At 47.1% G+C, this 18229-nt stretch overlaps 1 protein-coding gene across 8 annotated transcripts in view; it reads left to right on the top strand.

Annotated features, from left to right (window-relative positions):
* LOC118231748 (solute carrier family 45 member 3) overlaps positions 1–17405 on the top strand; it is a 32452-nt gene extending 15047 nt beyond the window's left edge. For 6 of the 8 annotated variants that reach the window (XM_035425905.1, XM_035425911.1, XM_035425906.1 and 3 more), the window contains 4 exons: positions 1788–2078; positions 7052–7924; positions 12006–12271; positions 12711–17405. In XM_035425905.1, the coding sequence (XP_035281796.1) occupies positions 1931–2078; positions 7052–7924; positions 12006–12271; positions 12711–13118 (1695 nt within the window). In that variant the 5' untranslated portion in view covers positions 1788–1930 and the 3' untranslated portion in view covers positions 13119–17405. The other 2 variants (XM_035425910.1, XM_035425908.1) reach the window with 2 other exon arrangements.
* The last annotated feature ends 824 nt before the right edge of the window (positions 17406–18229 follow it).

The following is an 18229-nucleotide window of genomic DNA, read 5'->3' as shown; positions in this document are numbered from 1 at the left end:
GAGAGATTCGGGGAGGAAACGCTCAAGGAGGGGAGTGCTGTGTGGTGTCCCGTTACGGGCAGATGGGGCAGGGAGGTGGAGACGGGGGGGCGGGGGTGGGGGGGGGGGCTGGGATTGTGGGTGGGCAGCAGTATGCAAGACACTGACGTGAGGATAGGGGAAGGAATCAGTCCTGTGATACTGGTGGCGTGTCTGCCCCCTTGTCAACAGAAGGGCCAGGATCCGGTGCCCAGCGATGCCCTCTGCTACTCTAGCTTCTCTTCTTCCAACTTAGGTTCTTTGGTTAATTAGCATCGGAGATATTTCAGCTGTCTCTTATTGGTGAGTGTGCTCAAGACCTGGTTTTTTTTTAACCAAAACCGGGAATTTTATTCTCTTTCTCTCATTTCTGTCCTCTGTTGGAGGGTCGTTGTTATTCTTGGTGGTTTAAGACTCGAAACAGACCATTTAAATGTATGTTTATGGCGGAATTGTCTGTTGCTTTTTATAGTGCCACTGTCACAAAACAGTTGACAGAATATCTAAAAATGAAAAAAAATGATTCCTAACCCCAGTAAAATGTGGTTGAGAGAAACTGTCAGAAAACTTTGGTATAGAAACTTGAAAGGCTTATGAAGGAACAGAGCCCCCAGTTTGCTGCAGACATTAATTGACTCCGTGGTTGCCTGTGATAGGTCGTGCGCACGGTCTTTCTACGCGGTGAGGCAGGGCGAGAGCTCTTCATGCTAACATATTGGTGGTGGGAGGCTTGGCCGTTGGTGCGCCTGTTTTGTGTGTGATGCATGCATAAATGCACATATCCGCTCACTCCTGCTGCTCTTTCCTTAGAGCGACATGGTGCAATGTATCAGAGAGCTTAGACTGGAAGCCATATTAGGGGTATGCTAAGCTATGTTGTGCTTTCGAGAACAGTTTTTTTTTTTCCCTGTTCCTTGCGTAAGGTATCTGCGCTTCACAGGAAATGGATTTATTTTTGGACTTCCGATCACTTCTTTCACACTTAATTTGACTGAGGTGTGATCTTCCTCTTTCCCCCACAGGAAGTGTTGTTAGCTCACTCGACAGTATGCGTTCTCCTTAACAATAGGTGAAAATTGCTCCCTGAGGAGAAAGGCACTCAGCGCGGCAGTGTGTAATCAGGTTTTACTCCGCTAACTAATGACAGACTTCGCCAGGTGGGCCCGCCCCACAGTCCTGCCGGTGGCTTCCAGGTGTGGGAGAAAGCTCTCCAGGAATGCTCCTCACTCTTTCCTGGTCCTCACAGGAGAACCAGAACGCCTCAACTCAGTTTAAGAAAGAGGGGCAGAGAGCAAAAGAATAACGTCACCGTCGCACATGGGCTGGGCAGTGCCTGGATCTGTCGCGGAGTCTGGGGTGATGCTTGGTAGCGGAATGTGTGACACAGCTGTCTGAAAGCAGCCTCTGTTTCCACCGGGATGTTTCTAGCTGAGGGACTCGCTACCGCGATTGTGGCATTTGGGTGTTTTTTTTTTTTTTACGACTACCTTAGACACCTGACAGCCAGGTGTGCACCCACAGCCTGTTCTGTGTCCCCCAGTCACGGCCCGGGGTACATGTAGGATCTGTGTGCAACTTTTCATTCCAGCTTCACTTCACTTCAGTTCAGGTTATTGAAAATACCTACAAAATATAATTCGATGTGGCGGAGATGTATTGCTTGAAATTTTAATTAAATCTGCTTAATCAAAATATGAAAAAAAGTATATTTGTGGGCAAGCTCAACATTTGTTCTCTGCTTCATCTCTCTCTCTCTCTCTCATATCCAGCATGCCCCTGGAAGGATGGAGCCCTTTGGCTTTCTGAGAACAGCGCCCCCTGTAGCTGTTGCGCGTTTGCGGACGCCCAGGACGCGGTGTGCGTCCCTGAGCTGGCAGTAGCGGGAGAGCGGAGTGACGGACGGCTGGCCAGCATGCCCGGGTGGCGGTCTCAGTGGCGCCTGGTCCTGCTCAACTCCCTGACCTGCGGCCTGGAGATCTGCGTGGCGGCCGGCATCACCTACGTCCCGCCCTTACTGCTGGAGGCCGGCGTGGAGGAGAAGTACATGACTATGGTGCTCGGTGAGGATCTGCCTGCGCGCTCTTACACACACACGCACACACTGGGTTTAAAAAACACTTTTTCTGTGTTTCATCCAGTTGTCTGGCCAACAGTTACTCAGTGGCCATATTATACGTGGGTACAGCAGCTCCGTCAGTACACTTACTCACTCCCTCCATTTTTAAAAATTGTTCCGGACGCAGCTGTTTGCGTGGAGGTGGAGTTCGTGACCTCGGGGCGTGCGGTGTGTCTCTCTCCCGCTCAGGGCTTAATGACTTAATTGAGGTTGCTTGCGTAAACCGGAGAACGCAGTCACCTGCTTCTTTTCCAGGTAACAATCAGGCGCAAATTGAAAGGCAGCTGTAGAGCGAACTGTGGGAAGCAGATCTGAAGGAGTGGAGCTGCTGAAAGAGAGAGAGGGAGGGAGGGAAAGAGAGAGAGAGAGAGAGGGAGGGAGGGAGTGCGAGAACTAGAGAGAGGGAGGGAGGGAGAGAGAGAGCAGCCATAGTGTTGTAGCTTTGAGTCTGATACCGCAGTTTAATATATAATAATCATTTACACATACAGTACATTTTTTCTGTGTGACTACCCTTTTATGTAGCTGTTTGTGCGTGATGTGGTGTTGTGTGTGTACATGAATGAGAGAGAGAGATAAACATTGAAAGAGAGAGAGAGAGGACAGTGGCTTGTCCAGCTGAGGCACTTGTATTAATGATGCATTCTGTGGTTGGGTTGAGTCTGTGCCACTGCTTAATTTTTGCAGTCCTTTGGAGCAGTGCATGCGTTTGGAGTATGTGAGGTTCAGTGACAGGCCTGTGGTTATGATTGGTAATTCTAAACTGGGGAGGGGGGGAGGTTGGGAATGTGAAAGTGTGTGTGTGGATGTGTGTGTGTGTGTGTGTGTGTGTGTGTGTGACATTCAGAATGTGATGGAAAGCATATTTTGAATCCGAGATGAGGGTGGCTGTGTGTGTGAGATAAATCCTAGGTCTAAGTCTAAATGTTTATTCATCTGTATGTGTCTTCTGTGTTTTTAATTCATGGTGACCATGCATCGGTCGCATTGGTGTCCTGGTATGTATGTACACGTATGTCTGCCAGAACCAAACACAAAGAAAAATTTGCACCACACAGTGCCCTCTAAATCAAATGTTCTTTTTCTTTTCTATTTTTTTTTGTTGTTTCAACTGAATTGCTACAATAAACAGTCTTTTTAAAAGCCGCAATGCAGAAACACACACTGTGTGGTTTTGTTTGAGGCTACAGCCCCTAATAAGGGGGGAAAAAATTCAACCGACAGAAAAAATTCAACCGAGAGTGAAGGGCGGATGCCCAATGAGTGGCCTGGGAAGCTCTTGTCCTTTACAGTGGACGTGCGCCGGTGGTGTTTGTCGGGGGGGGGGGGGAAGTGGGGCTTCCCGTGGAGCAGCAGGGAGACCTGCGTCGTGGCGATTGCGCGGTGCCCTGTGGCGCCGTTTGATGTTGGGTGGAGAACGCCTCCCTGCCGCTCCCCCCCCCCCCCCTTCCCCCCACCCCCCTCTGGGGCCGTCGCTTGGCACAGACCCGCTCTGGAGAGTAAACAAACAGCCGGGCTCTCTCCTGAGCAACAGCCGCCCCTGGATTACACGTCTGACTGCACTGTGGGGCTGTGCGATTGACTCGAGTCCTGCTTGCTTACTGTAAATACACGCCTTTTCCCCCTCTAAGATGGTACTTGCACACGCCGAGCTTCATTTCTCTCCTGAAAAGATTGATGATGCATGCAGTTTTATTTCTGCTTTCCCTCTTAAAAATTTGTATAGTGCAGGTCAGATATGCTGCTGTTAAATGGTGCCTACACTGCTATTTTTTATTGCATGCCATTGCTCTTGTGTTTGTGTTTTTTTTTTTCTTCACACATAAAATGCCACATTTAATCACCTTCAGTGATAGTATGAGTTTTTAAAAGGATAGTAGGAAAACATTTTTTTGAGGTTCTGTCTTTTTTTCATAAATCTGATCCTCATGCTTTACAGTACAGCCATCTTTTTGTTTGACCAAAAATATAGAAAATATTAAAATATTGCTGTTGTTTTATCTAGGCATATGTGGTAGTCATGCCCTATATTGTGGACTGTGCAGAACGGACATGGCTCTGGCCCAAACAGCTGCACAGATTCTGCAGAGAGAGCCTTTGTGCCCAGGTCTTCCACCAGTGAGCTGAAAATTCATTCATCTACTCCAGTGGAGATCAGACCACTTTCTGAACTTAAAATTTGCCATATTTTTTAATTGAGCTGTCATTTTGGGCATATAATCAAAACTTGATTGACATTGATTTTTCTGTGTTTTGGTTTTCTGATTGAGGAAAAAAGTCTAGAACTGTTAGGGAAAATGAACCCCAGTGACATTTGTGGTGCATTGTGCCAATTCTGCGTGAAGTTATTGGCCTTTACAAAGCAAATTTATAAATGCAAACAAATTCTAGGCAAACGCTTGTGCGCTGGTGTGTGTATTTTATTCGTAATGTGTAATATTTGTGGAGGGCATCGTTCCGCGTAGTTTACTGCGTAGCACTGGAAGAGCCCGTGGTTCTTCAGTAATCGGAGCTCCTGAGAAAGTCCAAACTGATACGTGTGTGTGGAGCTGTGGTTTCAGTCACCCTGCCCGCCCCCTTCTGAACTAACACACAGGAAACGCAGACAGAGACGCACAAAAACACACACACACACACACACACACACGCACGTAAACGCACAAACGTGCGTACAGACCCACACGCGCGCGCACACACACACGCACGTGCATGCCCCACCACACATGCGTAAAACAAACAAACTCACAGCAATGCTCACGGATAGACGCACGCGTTCAAAAAACAGAAACCGGAACGCGGACACGCGCCGTCTGAAATATGCCCCGGGACAGGTCTCCCCGTGACGCGCGCGCGTGCTTCCGTCTCCCAGCGTCCCGATGACGGCTTTCCACAGCTGTGCCGGGCAGGAATGTGGCTACGCCGCGGGCCGGTTTGTTTGTGTGTGCTGGTCCCCTTCGATCTCCATGCCGACCGCGGTCCGCGTGTCTATTACAGTTACCATGTGGGGGGGGACAGGAGTGTAGGTTACAGAGAGAAGGGACACCTCAACAACACTGATTCAGATACAAGTCAGCAACTACATTTTATCTGGCGTTTTGGCATACGATTTTAGGCCTTTGTCCAGAGCGACTTTCATAGTTTACATACCGTCCAAGTACATTAGCACAAGGATACGACGACACTTGGGAATCAAACCGGCTACTTTACCTTGCTGGGCCAGTTCCCTCACCATTCCACTCCACTGCCACTCAGATGTAAAATTACAAGGCCTTTAATGAGAATGCCTTAAATTATTAAAAGTCTTTTTTTTTTTTTTTTAATGAGTTTGTTGGAATTCATTGCTTTGACCATCCTGGGCTACCGTAGTTGGCTGCTCCTGGCACAGTTTGGTCTGTGTGAGCTATGTGCACATAAAGCTTATTGTGAAGAACTGACGGAAGTGGAGAACATCTGGAATATTGGCAGTGGAGAGCCGGCTCAAAATGGCAGCTTGAGAATGGCTTTTTCACACTGTGAGGACAATACACAAAAGGAGAGGATGGTGTTGTCCTCTGGACCAGTTTAAAAAAAAAAAACACAAATCAAATGGATTGATTGTACAATTGTCTGATAGTTGCTGTGGTATTACCTAAACTATTGTAATGCAAGGTGGATATATTTCTTTCAGAAAGATTCAGCTGGTTCAGTTATTTGTTTTTTATGTATCAACTACAGTGTAAGGTTCCTTGTTGAAGAATTGCATTTGCATTTTTAATTTGCCAAGATATTCACATCACATAGGTGAATTAACTCTAAGGAAATTTCACTCAGCAAACCTGTCTGAATCTCCTGCTGTTGCTGACAGCCTGATTTGCACGACGACAGCGTGACTTTTAATACAAACTGTGTGTGGAGGAAAGACTGCAAAACGTTACTCACGCCGGCACCGCTTAGCAACCTCCCTTTTTCCGGCGAGGGAGATGATCATTCCCATGGCTAACGATAACCCGTGAATCATCATTTAACCACCTGGTTAATGTGCAGTATGCTTACAGCCTGTTGGATAGACATTCTGCAGTAAGTAAAAGTATTTCAGCTGTGCTGAATTTGTGTGTGTGTATGTGTGTGTGTGTGTGTGTGCGTAAATCCAGTCCCAAAAGCACAGCCTGTGTCCTCTAGGCCTGGGCAGGGGAATATGATAACCTGTGTTTAAAAGGCCTTCAGCTTTCAAAAGGAGGGGGAAAAGTGCCTGTTCTGAAGGCCTCGGTGGTAATGAGAGGAGCTGGAACTCGAGGGACCGCTTCCCTGAGCCCCGAACACGTATATCATATTTGTGTTCCGTGTCGGTTGGAATGCGGGAACTGAAACCTTTGTTGCTCAACATTTAGACCGCGATGGCGACACGCGACAGTACATTCCGGGTGTTCATCTGAGGTCCTGTTTGTATACACAAACAGGAATGCAGAGTTGAACTCTTATTTACTTTATCAGTACAATGGTACAATGGTACAATCAGTACCAAAGCTCTATTTGGAAGTTGTTTTTAATATCAAGCGACAAGTTAGTAGCTGACATTTAATCTTCCTCTCTCTCAGAGATCTTACAGAATGCTGTGTGTCTCTTGTATGAGATCTCTTTTGATTGGTTCATTTGGGCGAGTGATTGACAGAACACAGTGACTTCTCATTATGTGATTCATTAGGCTTGTGACTGAAGGTGTGTTGAAATAGTCTCTCTCCCCCTCTCTCCCTCCCTCTCCCTCTCTCTCTCGCCCTCTCTCTCCCCGTCCCTCCCTCTCCCTCTCTCTCTCGCCCCTCCCTCCCTCTCCCTGTCTCTCATTCTCTCCCTCTCTCTCCCCATTCCCCTCCCTCCCTCCCTCCCTCGGCTTCTCCCTCTCCCTCTCTCTCTCTCTCTCTCTCCCCCTCCCCCCCACCCCAGGCATCGGGCCCGTGCTGGGCCTGCTCTTCATCCCGCTCATTGGCTCGGCCAGCGACCGCTGCACCAGCAGCTACGGCCGGCGCCGCCCCTTCATCTGGCTGCTGTCGCTGGGGGTGCTGGTGGCGCTGCTCATCATCCCCCATGCCGACGTCCTGGCCGCCCAGTTCAGCTGGGGGGGCCGCGCCCTGCAGGTGGGCTTCCTCATCCTGGGGGTGGGGCTCCTGGACTTCTGCGGCCAGGTGTGCTTCACGCCGCTGGAGGCCCTCCTGTCCGACCTGTACCACGAGGAGGAGGACTGCGGCCAGGCCTTCGCCATGTTCTCCTTCATGGTCAGCCTGGGCGGCTGCATCGGCTACCTGCTGCCCGCGCTCGACTGGAGCGGCGGCCTCCTGTCGCTCTACCTGGGCGGCCAGGCCGAGTGCCTCTTCTCCCTCCTCATCCTCATCTTCGTGACGAGCGTCCTGGTCACCATGAAGGTGTCACAGGAGCCCCCCCGCTGTGGTGGTGGTGGCGGCGGCAGCGTTGGTGGCGGTGGCGGCGGCAGCAGCCCCGCCCTGGAGCCGCGCCCCCCGGAGGCCGGGGGCCGGCGCGTGCCGCGCTCCTGCTGCTACCTGCTGCGCTGCAAGCTGCGGCTGCTGAAGGCGGGGCCGCTGCTCTGCCTGCTGCGCACCTGCTGGTCCATGACCCCCACCATCTACCGCAGCTACTGCCACATGCCGCGCGTGATGCGCCAGCTGTGCGTGGCGCAGCTCTGCAGCTGGATGGCCGTCATGTCCTTCATGCTCTTCTACACGGACTTTGTGGGGGAGGGGCTCTACGAGGGCGTGCCCAGCGCCGCCCCCGGGATGGCCTCCCGGCAGCGCTACGACGAGGGTGAGTTTGTGGAGGCCCACCCTCCTCACGTCAACCCGGCCTCCTCCTCCCCCTCGTCCCCCCCCCATCCCCCACCCCCCCCGTGTCTGCGCTGCCACCTGCTGGTCACTCGGAACACAGCACACAGCGAGTGAGAGCCTGCTTCTGATTGGCTAAACAAGGTTCACAGGTTGAGTGGTCAAAGGGCATATTGTACTCCCTTTCATTGTGTGCGCCTGCTCATGTTCTGGATGGTAACGCACACCATGAATGTGCCTCTCATAAAGTTTCATTAACTTAAAGTGCATTAAGTAGAAAGCAGTCAATACTGTATTGTATTGAATTCATTGAAATGGGATTCAATCCCAGTTTGCCTTCGAGACAGGGTGTTTCCTCCCCGCCTGTGGAGAGAAATATTAGCCCAGCCTTTATTGACCAGTAAATTAGCCTGAATAGTCTTGTTCAGGTTACTTCCTCCTCACCTTGCTAGGAGGGTGGATACGATACTAAGATGAGGGAAAGACAATAATGTTTTAACCTTTACCACCTATTTTACCAAACCCGGTTGCGAGTTTTGAAAAAGGCGTAGGTCATCGTGATGCAGCACGCTCTCTGGCATCATGCCTCACTCAATCGCTGCTGATCCCGTCGCTGAACCCACAGACGTCAATAGCAAGTTACTTCGTCCCATGGATGTCAAAGCTCATATTTGCACTTTGCATTGTACGTGTGGCGTAGATGTATTTTCAAGCTGTTCTGTGGATGGCGCAGTTTCCCTTGAAGTGTAACAACAAGTTAAACTGCTGCATACCACTGAACGGTGACCACTTGAAGATGAAGTGGCAGCAATTTGGACGACTCTGGCTGTTAAAGCCTGTGCAGAAGAGAGGAGGTTTCTTTGTCATTTGTCATTTTCCATTTGCTGCCCAATTTGTGATGCCTCATTTTAATCATAGGAGTCTCGTCTGTGCAACACCTCCATCAGCTTAAGTGGGTAGGATCAAGCTGCCCTTGAAGCCTGATTGCATGCACCCAATCGACTTATAAAGTTGTTGATTCCCGCTGAGGGCAAGGGTTACCTGGCAACAGTTTCCATGCTGACTGACACCGTAGTGTCCAGTTATGCCCTGGAGTTATCGTGCCGTGGAGTTCGTGGAATGCTATCCCAGCCACACAGCTGCATTAGGCACGGGTGCCCCGCCCAGCTGCGGTCCTCAGGAGCTCCATCCTGAGCTGTGCTTCATGTCAAGCCTCCCCTGTTCCTCCTCTGGATGTTCTGGCCTGCTCATCCACAGGACATTCTGGCCCTACTCCTCCACACTCTGTGGAGGAAGTTCAGTCTCATGAGTACATTAACTCATGCCTCACCAAAACTACTGAAAAAGATTAGACTGAAACTGTCAGAGATACTCAATAAAGCCAAGTACTATGCATGTGTGTGTGTAGAAAACTGTAGTTTCCATGCTCTCTCGCACTCTCTTTCTCACACACCCACATTTTTCACAGTTTTTCTCACTCTCTCTCCTTTCTCATACACACACACACATTTAATCTCTCATTTACACACTCACACGCATTATCTCTCACACCTCACACACACCTGCTTACCATAATAAAAACCTCAGGATTTTGCTGAAATTGACCTGTTCTGATATATTTGCCAAGTTTTAAAGTATTTGTTTAGTTCTGTATTTGCCCCATGTGCTGCAGTGCTTCCCTGTCCATGTCCTGTCCTCATGAGCTCCATGCTTTGACAGTGTGTCTCCCTGTCTAACTGGCCCTCACACTGTGTCTCCCTGTCTAACTGGCCTGACAGGGAGACACCCTCACAGTGTGTCTCCCTGTCAAACTGGCCCTCACAGTGTGTCTCCCTGTCAAACTGGCCCTCACAGTGCGTCTCCCTGTCAAACTGGCCCTCACAGTGCGTCTCCCTGTCAAACTGGCCCTCACAGTGCGTCTCCCTGTCTAACTGGCCCTCACAGTGCGTCTCCCTGTCTAACTGGCCCTCACAGTGTGTCTCCCTGTCTAACTGGCCCTCACAGTGTGTCTCCCTGTCTAACTGGCCCTCACAGTGTGTCTCCCTGTCTAACTGGCCCTCACAGTGTGTCTCCCTGTCTAACTGGCCCTCACAGTGTGTCTCCCTGTCTAACTGGCCCTCACAGTGTGTCTCCCTGTCTAACTGGCCCTCACAGTGTGTCTCCCTGTCTAACTGGCCCTCACAGTGTGTCTCCCTGTCAAACTGGCCCTCACAGTGTGTCTCCCTGTCTAACTGGCCCTCACAGTGCGTCTCCCTGTCACTGGGCTCACATGCTTCTGTCCCTCTGGAGGCGTTCAGTGGGAACATGATCTGGAGCACACAGCCCTCTCAGGACTCTCTGAACTTCCTGGGACCCGTACGCAAACTGCTAAGTGAAACATCAGGATGACAGATTAGCTCGAACTTAGGGCACCGCAAATAAAGTCTGTCACCACAAAGGGCCCTACATGTCTGGAATAGACGTTCCCGACGAGAGCCGCCCCCCGCCCGCCCGCCCAGCCCCCCCCCCCCCGCCCGCCTGCCCGCCCGCCCGCCCGCCCCCCTCCTCCGGCAGTTTGACGTCGATGAGAAAGAGGGGGAAAACAGCTCTATTTCAGACACGTTCCTGTGGAGGAGTCTCTCCACCCCCCCGACACACTCGCTGTTTAAACAGTGAATTCCTCCTCTCTGGCCCCGGCACTGTCGTGTTTGGGCTGGACGTGGGAGACACTTCCTCTGCAAACATGCACTTCACCCAGCGGCGCTTTCTCCAAATTTATTTAAGGGTCAGCCCTCCCTACCAGGGGTTCGGCCCAGCCGGATCACACTGTTTGCTGACTTTTTTCAGGTTTTAAACTTTGTACACAAACCGGATCGCTTGCTTTTGTTTGCTTATGGCCATTATCCCCCTTAAATGAAATATCAACTAACTGGCAAATTACTGTTTATTTGCTCACAATGGTGTGCACATGTTCAAGCTGTGTTATCCAGTACAAGCTTGCTTGTAGATGTGCACTCACGCGCGCACACACACACACACACACTCAAACAGAGAAATGTACATATCTGCTCAAATACACATACAGTGCCTTAAAAAAGTTGTTGTCCCCTTCCTAATTTCTCTATCATTGTATATTTGTCACACTGAATGGTTTCAGATCTTTAGACAAAATGTAATATTAGACAGAGGGAACCTGAGTAGACACAAAAGATATATTTTAAAATAATTGTTTAATTTATTTAATGAAAAAATTATCAAACACCTTAAATGTAATATCTAGTTGTACGACTTTACATACATAATGGGACCTGTGTTGTCCAAAAAGTTGCACTTTTGACTCATCTGTCCATAGAACATTATCCCAAAATGCTTGGGTATCATCCAGGTCTTTTTTTGCAAATGTGCGATGAACATTGATGTTTCTCTTGGTTAGCAGTGGTTTCTGCCTTGCTACTCTCCCACGAATCCCATTTTTGCCCAGTCTCTTTCTTATTGTGGAGTCATGAACACTGACCTCAGCCGAGGCTAGAGAGGCCTGCAGTTCTTTGGATGTTCTCTGGGATCTTTTGTGACTTCCTGGATGAGTCCCAGAGCCTTAGGAATGGCTTTGGAACTGTGCATTTCCTTTTCAGACTGATATATTTCAATAACTTTGTTTTTCTCTTCTGGAATTTTCTTTAATCATGGAATAGTGTACTTGTAGAAACTTTGTGGTAACTACTTCACTGTGGCTGCAATCAAGCTGGCTGTGGTCAATCAGCTGAATCTAATTGTCAGTTGGTTTTGTGTTTATTCTGTTTCCCTTTGTCTAATATTACATTTTATCTCAAGATCCGAAACCATTCAGTGTGACAAATATGCAGTAATAGAGCACATCAGGAAGGAGACAAATACTTTTTCACGATACTGTATGAAGCCACACACCCCATGCAGACACGCACACACAAGCGCAAATGCTCCTGTGCAAACAGACGAAAACCCCACGGGAGTGAGCTGTTGCTTTTACTGTAACGCAGCCAACAGGATCAGCTGTATCATCACCGGGATCGTGACTCTCCAGTCCCAGAATGCCCTCTGTGTTGCAGGGATCCGCGTGGGGAGCCTGGGGCTGTTCCTGCAGTGCGCCACCTCCACCCTCTTCTCGCTGGGCATGAGCCGGCTGGTGCGCCTCTTCGGCTCGCGCCGCGTCTACCTGGGCAGCATGCTCAGCTTCACCGCCTCCACCCTGGTCATCTGCCTGTCCAAGAGCGTGGTCCTGGTCACCGCCATGTCCGCCCTCACCGGCTTCGCCTACGCCACCCTGCAGACCCTGCCCTACACCCTCACCTGCCACTACCACAAGGAGAAGGAGGTTGGGCCCCCCCCCTCTGCCCGGACAGCTTTTCCTTCTGCACGTGTACTGAAGAATCTCTCTCTCTCTCTCTCTCACTCTCTGTCATACTCTCACGCTGTCTCTCACTCTCACTCTCTCACACTCAGACTCTGAATTTTCAGTTTTGACAAAGCAAAGGAGACAGAGCAAAAAACAGTAGTTCCAGGGGTACAAGTTCATATAGGACACATTCACCTTGTAATACTGGACACTTTCCAGCGTCTTGCTTTTGCTCTCACTGTCTGTTCATCCTGAGTTCTTTATGACTGAAACCATTATGGGGCTTGTACATTTGCATACTGCTGCAGACCAATATAATCAATCTGATTTGTCTTGGAATTCATAACTGAGCCATAGAGATATAATGTTTTATGGAAACGTAAGATTCACTGATGGCTTCTGGTGATTTCTTTTTCAGGTTTATATGCCAAAAAACAAAGCCAAAAACACACGGGTGAACGGGATCGCAGTCACGCGAGAATCTTTGTGCATGGCGGAGGATGAGGAGGGAGGCCTGAACTACAAGAGGGGCAGTGCCAACGGGCACGCCTACCACCAAGCTGCTCCGCACGGCCAGAACGGCTGCGCCCCGGGCCCCGGCCCGCCTGAGCCGGAGGATCATGGGAAACGCGGCGTGGGCCTGGACTTCGCCATCCTGGACAGCACCTTCCTGCTCTCGCAGGTCTTCCCCACGTTCTTCATGGGGATGATCGTCCAGCTCACGGAGTCTGTCACGGCCTACATCGCTTCCTCCGCCATCTTCGGCGCCATCGCCATCTACCTGGCCCGCCACATCGTCTTCGACCAAAGAGACCTCAAGTGCTGAGAGAGACCGCGGAGGAGCTAGGAAAGGAAGTGTGTTGTATGTGAGCGTGTGTGTCCACTACTGCCTCCTGCACGAAACGGCGTATCTTTTTTTTTTCGCCTGTTCTGCAGAAGCTCTGTCCTCTCATGTCAAAATATTGTATTTTATTTAAATATTTTAAAATATTTTTTATTGGCACAATCCCCTGGTCAGTCTTGTCTGAAGTTTACCTCATCCCAACCCTGGTGGACAGTGCTAGTCATGTGACTTGGATCCATCCTTTTTTTTGCTTTCTGCTCAGGCAGTCAGGATCCTTTTTCATTACCTCCATTATCTAACAGGACCCTCAAAAACGGTCTGTCCGCCCCAACCACAGTGTTGAGAGTGGGGGCTCCCAGAGCTCTGAGAAAAGCATGGCGAGATGGCCACGCCCTGCCTGTTCAGATTCTTTCAGAACGGAGGGGGCGGGGTTGTATCGATTAAGCCCCGCCTCCATGTTGAAAGTGCCTACCAGGCCCTCTCCCAGCACCTCTCTGAAGGGAAATTCAAGGTGCGGGCCAGAGGGGGGGGGGGGCCTGTGCTCTCCCTACTGAAAGCATCCTGCTTCTCCACAGCGAGGGTGGGTGGGTTGTGTGCCGGTTTATCCGTCCTGTTTTTGGGGGGGGGGGGTTATGTTGCAGTCATGACAAATGAATGGATCTCATCCCCAAACACAGTTCATCTGTCACTCAAAAATTAAGCCGTCCTGAACCACAGAAATTTCAAAACTCTAGTTTTTATGTGTACATCCCAAAATCCAACTATGTTTCAAGGTCCTTTACTTTATTTTGGTTTTTATGTAAAGCACAGTTTTGCTGTATATATTTTTGTATATAAGAGCATATATTTATGTCCCTATGGGAATTTGTTATGCAACCTGTTTGGGTGAGGTCACCTGTGTGCCTGGAGTGTTGCTAGCATGAACTGGGTTAATGGGTGTAAAAACATTTGGCACCTAAATTAGTCTTTGGGGTTTTTTTTTTTTTACTAATTTAATTTTCTTATTACATTTTGTTTGTGTGTATGTGTGTTTGTGTTTGTGTGTGTGTGTCTGTGTGTGTGTGTTTGTGTTAGACAGGGAGAGAGAGAGAGAGAGAGAGAGAGAGAGAGATAGCGATTTATTTATTCCCTTTTGGATAAATGGGTCTATGATTGGCTCAGTTTAGATCCAAGACGAGTCCAGAACAGTTACAGAAGGATTTTTAGGTGCTGCAAATGCCAGCCCACATTCGATTACCATAATAAAAGACCAACTGTCATGCTAGCAGTATTTTGGGAATGCTGGGATACTGGGTTACTGAAAATCTTTTTGATTACATGATGGTGGTTTTTTGTTCAGAATCAAATCCTGTAATTGTACTGTATGCACCTCTTTGTGATGTCAAAACGGGGCAGTGGAAGTCTGCTATTCAATTTTCAGTATACAATTAGGAGTATAGACGGTAAATGCCTAAGTGCAGTGGATCGCTGGATGTGTGGCACCAAAAATGGGAGCCCAGAACCCTCAGGATCATTGTGACTGATAAGAAGCACACGCACACACACACACACACACATGCACACACACACACACGCATACACACACACACACACACACAACTGTCACAAACACAGTAACTTCAGTCTGCTGTCAGCCTGCACGTGCATTTCAGGTGCCACCATGTATTTAAAGACTTTTTCTGCATATGCAGGTGTGCTGTTACCTTCTATCAATCAGGTAGTTTTCTTAAATGTGTGTTCTGGTTATTTTTCCAGTATATTATTTTAAACGCATTCGTTGTCATTCTTGGTACACCATATCAGTCAATCGGTCATGAATGTGAGTGGTACAATCATATGGCTTTGATGGCAACATCTCTTCCTGTTGGCCAGCAATGATGTTTTTCTGCTACTGAATGCCTTACAGCATGTTCTGTAAGTGTTCTTGTTTGGTAGTGCGCACATGCTTGTTTATTGCCCCCTGAAGGAGAGGCATGGTATCAAGCCAGACAGAATTTAAAGGGCACAAATATAAAAGCCAATCCACAGAGTTGGAGAGAGCATGCCAAATTTTTCCTGGAAGATAAAGTGTCCTGTATGGCTTCTTCTGAACCTACTGAGGGTCTGTGTGTGTGCATAAGAGAGAGGTTTTGTGTCCAAAATCACAGCTGGAACTGGATTTGAAATGGTTTAGCTGGGTATAGCACAGCTGTGTATTCATGTGCTTTGCCAAGGGTTCTCTTGGTTTTGGAAACTCTCGATTTCACATGTTCATTTCTGAATTTGAATTGCACAGTGTCCTAATCTCTACCATTCAGTCTTCGAGTACTTTTTGATAATCTATGTCCTCTTAAGTAATGATATTTACAGTGTAATACTGTATTGCTATTTCAATACAGTGTTTCCTCAGCTGTAGAAAATACTCATGTCTTGGAACATTTATATTAACAGACTGAGAAAACAAAGTTCACAATTTCAGAAAGTGCCTAAACATATAGAAACTTTTTTTTTTGTAAATTTCTATATATTTATTATAAAAAAAAATAATAAGCACATATTACAACATATTTGCCTTTTTTGTATCACATCTATCAAGGTGTAAGGGCAAAGGATATTTCTGTGAAAAGAAGTTAAATTATTGTTTCTTTTGTATAGATGTGAGGTGAAACTCATTTTCAGCATCATAATTTATTTGTGTCCCTCCATTTTATTTCTTGAGTGTGATTTCAAAGTGCTCATCTGGTCAACCAATACTGCTCCCAGTAACCACAGAATCGCTTGCACAAAGCTTTCCCAAGTGATCCCCACATGCTGTTAAAGCTGCTTACAGCACAGATTCTTTAATAAAATAAATGGATAAATCAATATATCATGAGTTGTTATAATGTAGCTATTTGTTAACAATAGGACGTCCATAGTTTATAAAAAATTAGAATAATGAAATAAGCTGATTTTGTCTACAGACATTCATGTCGATTACAGTAGAATTATAGCATAGTATTGACATGTCTTTGGATATGATATTTTCCATTCTAAAAGCAAGTCCCCCAAGTATGTACGGTAATGTGTTACACGGAGGAGGATAGTCTGTTCGTAGCCAGGGCCTGCCTCAGGTTTTAGTGTCCAAATTTTCATGTCTGTTTGTTTGTCGGTTGCACACTTTTCTGTCATATTGTGACACCAAAGAATCTTGCCTGTTTTCCTCAGGTCGACACATTGAAGCCAAAATTTTTCGAAAAATATGTTGAACAATGTGGTAAAAAATCAAACAGGTCCACAATCTGATAACTTTTGGTTCAATTATTGCATTTTTAGGTTGAAAATGTTGCGTTTTGAGGTTTGGGAATGTTGAGGTTTGAGAACTACACAGTAAACTGTCCAGTGTTCAATTCAACTCTAGCAGTGATAATTAAGCTCTTAACAGATTACATTTGGTCCCACATTCCAAAGGGGGAACAAATGTTATCTGTTAAGAGTCGAAGTAACACTGTTAGAGTTGAACTAACACCAAGAATTTTACTGTATAGTCCGTGTACAAGACGTAGAGATTACGATTTTTATTTAGAAAATAAAAGCGAATTTTTCAAATGGCTGTTGCCAGAGAATCGCGTACAGCACTCTTATTTTGAAAAATGTATCGGACATACAAAGGGTCTAGTTTTCCTCGTCACATTCTGCATAATGCGCAGGGGCTTAGCAGTTTCATTAAATTCATTTCAGTGTTTTTTATTTTTTTTTAAGTGAATTTGAACAACATGTGCCTGGAGTAGAGACTAGTTTCCAGATTACAAGGTAGTGTTTACAGAATAAATAATGTAATTTACCCATTCAGAGCACAAGCGTATAGGCTTGGTTAACATGGGCGTTGTGTTTCTGATTTGTCAAGACTTTTCATTTTTTCTGTTTTGTGTTTTACCAAGTTCATTCCAGTGGTTTGTTCTTCATTGGTTTCAACTGTATTACTTCTAAAATGTCACTTTTATCCTGTTTTGAATAATCTGCTTTAGGTTTTTTTCTGTTTTATTCGTAGATAGATATGTTTGGCAAATCAGGGATCCTTTCACTATAAACAACAACAAAAACTATTTTCATTTATTTGCGGGTTACTGAAATGTGTTTCTGGTTTCCCTAGTAAGTTCACGTGTTAAGGACATCATCATTTTATTCGGGGAAAAAAAAATTGCAATGTTTTGAAGCACAAGATGAAACTGGTCATTTCCTTCTGTTGTATGTGATTGAACATTCGCAATAACTCCTTTTATATGAAATTAATAAATTGAATTGTAACAACGGGGCGCAAATGCGTTTTATTCAACCTTTCAGGTGTTGTACAAGTGTCACAATCTGCTTTGCTGCATTGAAATGGCAAGTGTTACCAGCTTACCAGTGCTCTTATTGTTAGGTCGTCCTGTTCAGCTGGCTTAATTGTTATAATGGATGACCACGCTTAGGCTCTGCAATTGAGACTAACGTATTGTATATTAAGGCGTTTCGTTTTAAACAATGCCGCATTTGGCATTGCTTTAGCGTTATTGTTTCTTATCTGAGTTCTGATGCTAACTTGGCGCCAGCTGAATGAGCGATAAGTAATAGCAAGTCAAGATCGATGGGATTCTTGATGTAGCATTTTGCATGAAACAGCGCCGCTCTTCGGGGTTCCCAAGGAATACTGTATTTTATTTCAGCCTCAGAACTCCCCGGGGTAGCGCGTGAGGAAGCACCCTGTCCAGTGACGTGCAGACATTACAGACGCGATGGCATTAGGTGCAAGAAGAATAAAATCCCTCACTTCTGTGTCCTTTTGACAGTGATGACGAAATCCTTTTCACGTTTCAACTTCACAGCGAATAATGTGCTGTGATGCTATTCGTTTTTTTCCCGTTTTGTTTTAATATTCAAAATGATTAGAAAATAGGCATTTTAAATACACAGCAATGTAAACTTCCTGAACAAACAGCGCAGGAAGTGGCTCACAGGATTGCCATTGCTCTCCGGTGACTGCTGGACTGTTTTTACACCTTCATGCTAAATAAGGAAACGGCAGCCCGTCAGACATATGACCACCGGCCCAATTTGGGCTCTGCCAAAGTGCCCATCACATCCCATGATCGCTC

This window comes from Anguilla anguilla, chromosome 7, assembly GCF_013347855.1.
Source record: "Anguilla anguilla isolate fAngAng1 chromosome 7, fAngAng1.pri, whole genome shotgun sequence".
Classification (NCBI taxonomy): domain Eukaryota; kingdom Metazoa; phylum Chordata; class Actinopteri; order Anguilliformes; family Anguillidae; genus Anguilla; species Anguilla anguilla.
The sequence above is the reverse complement of the archived record's forward strand: the minus strand, read 5'-3'. Positions and strand labels throughout refer to the sequence as shown.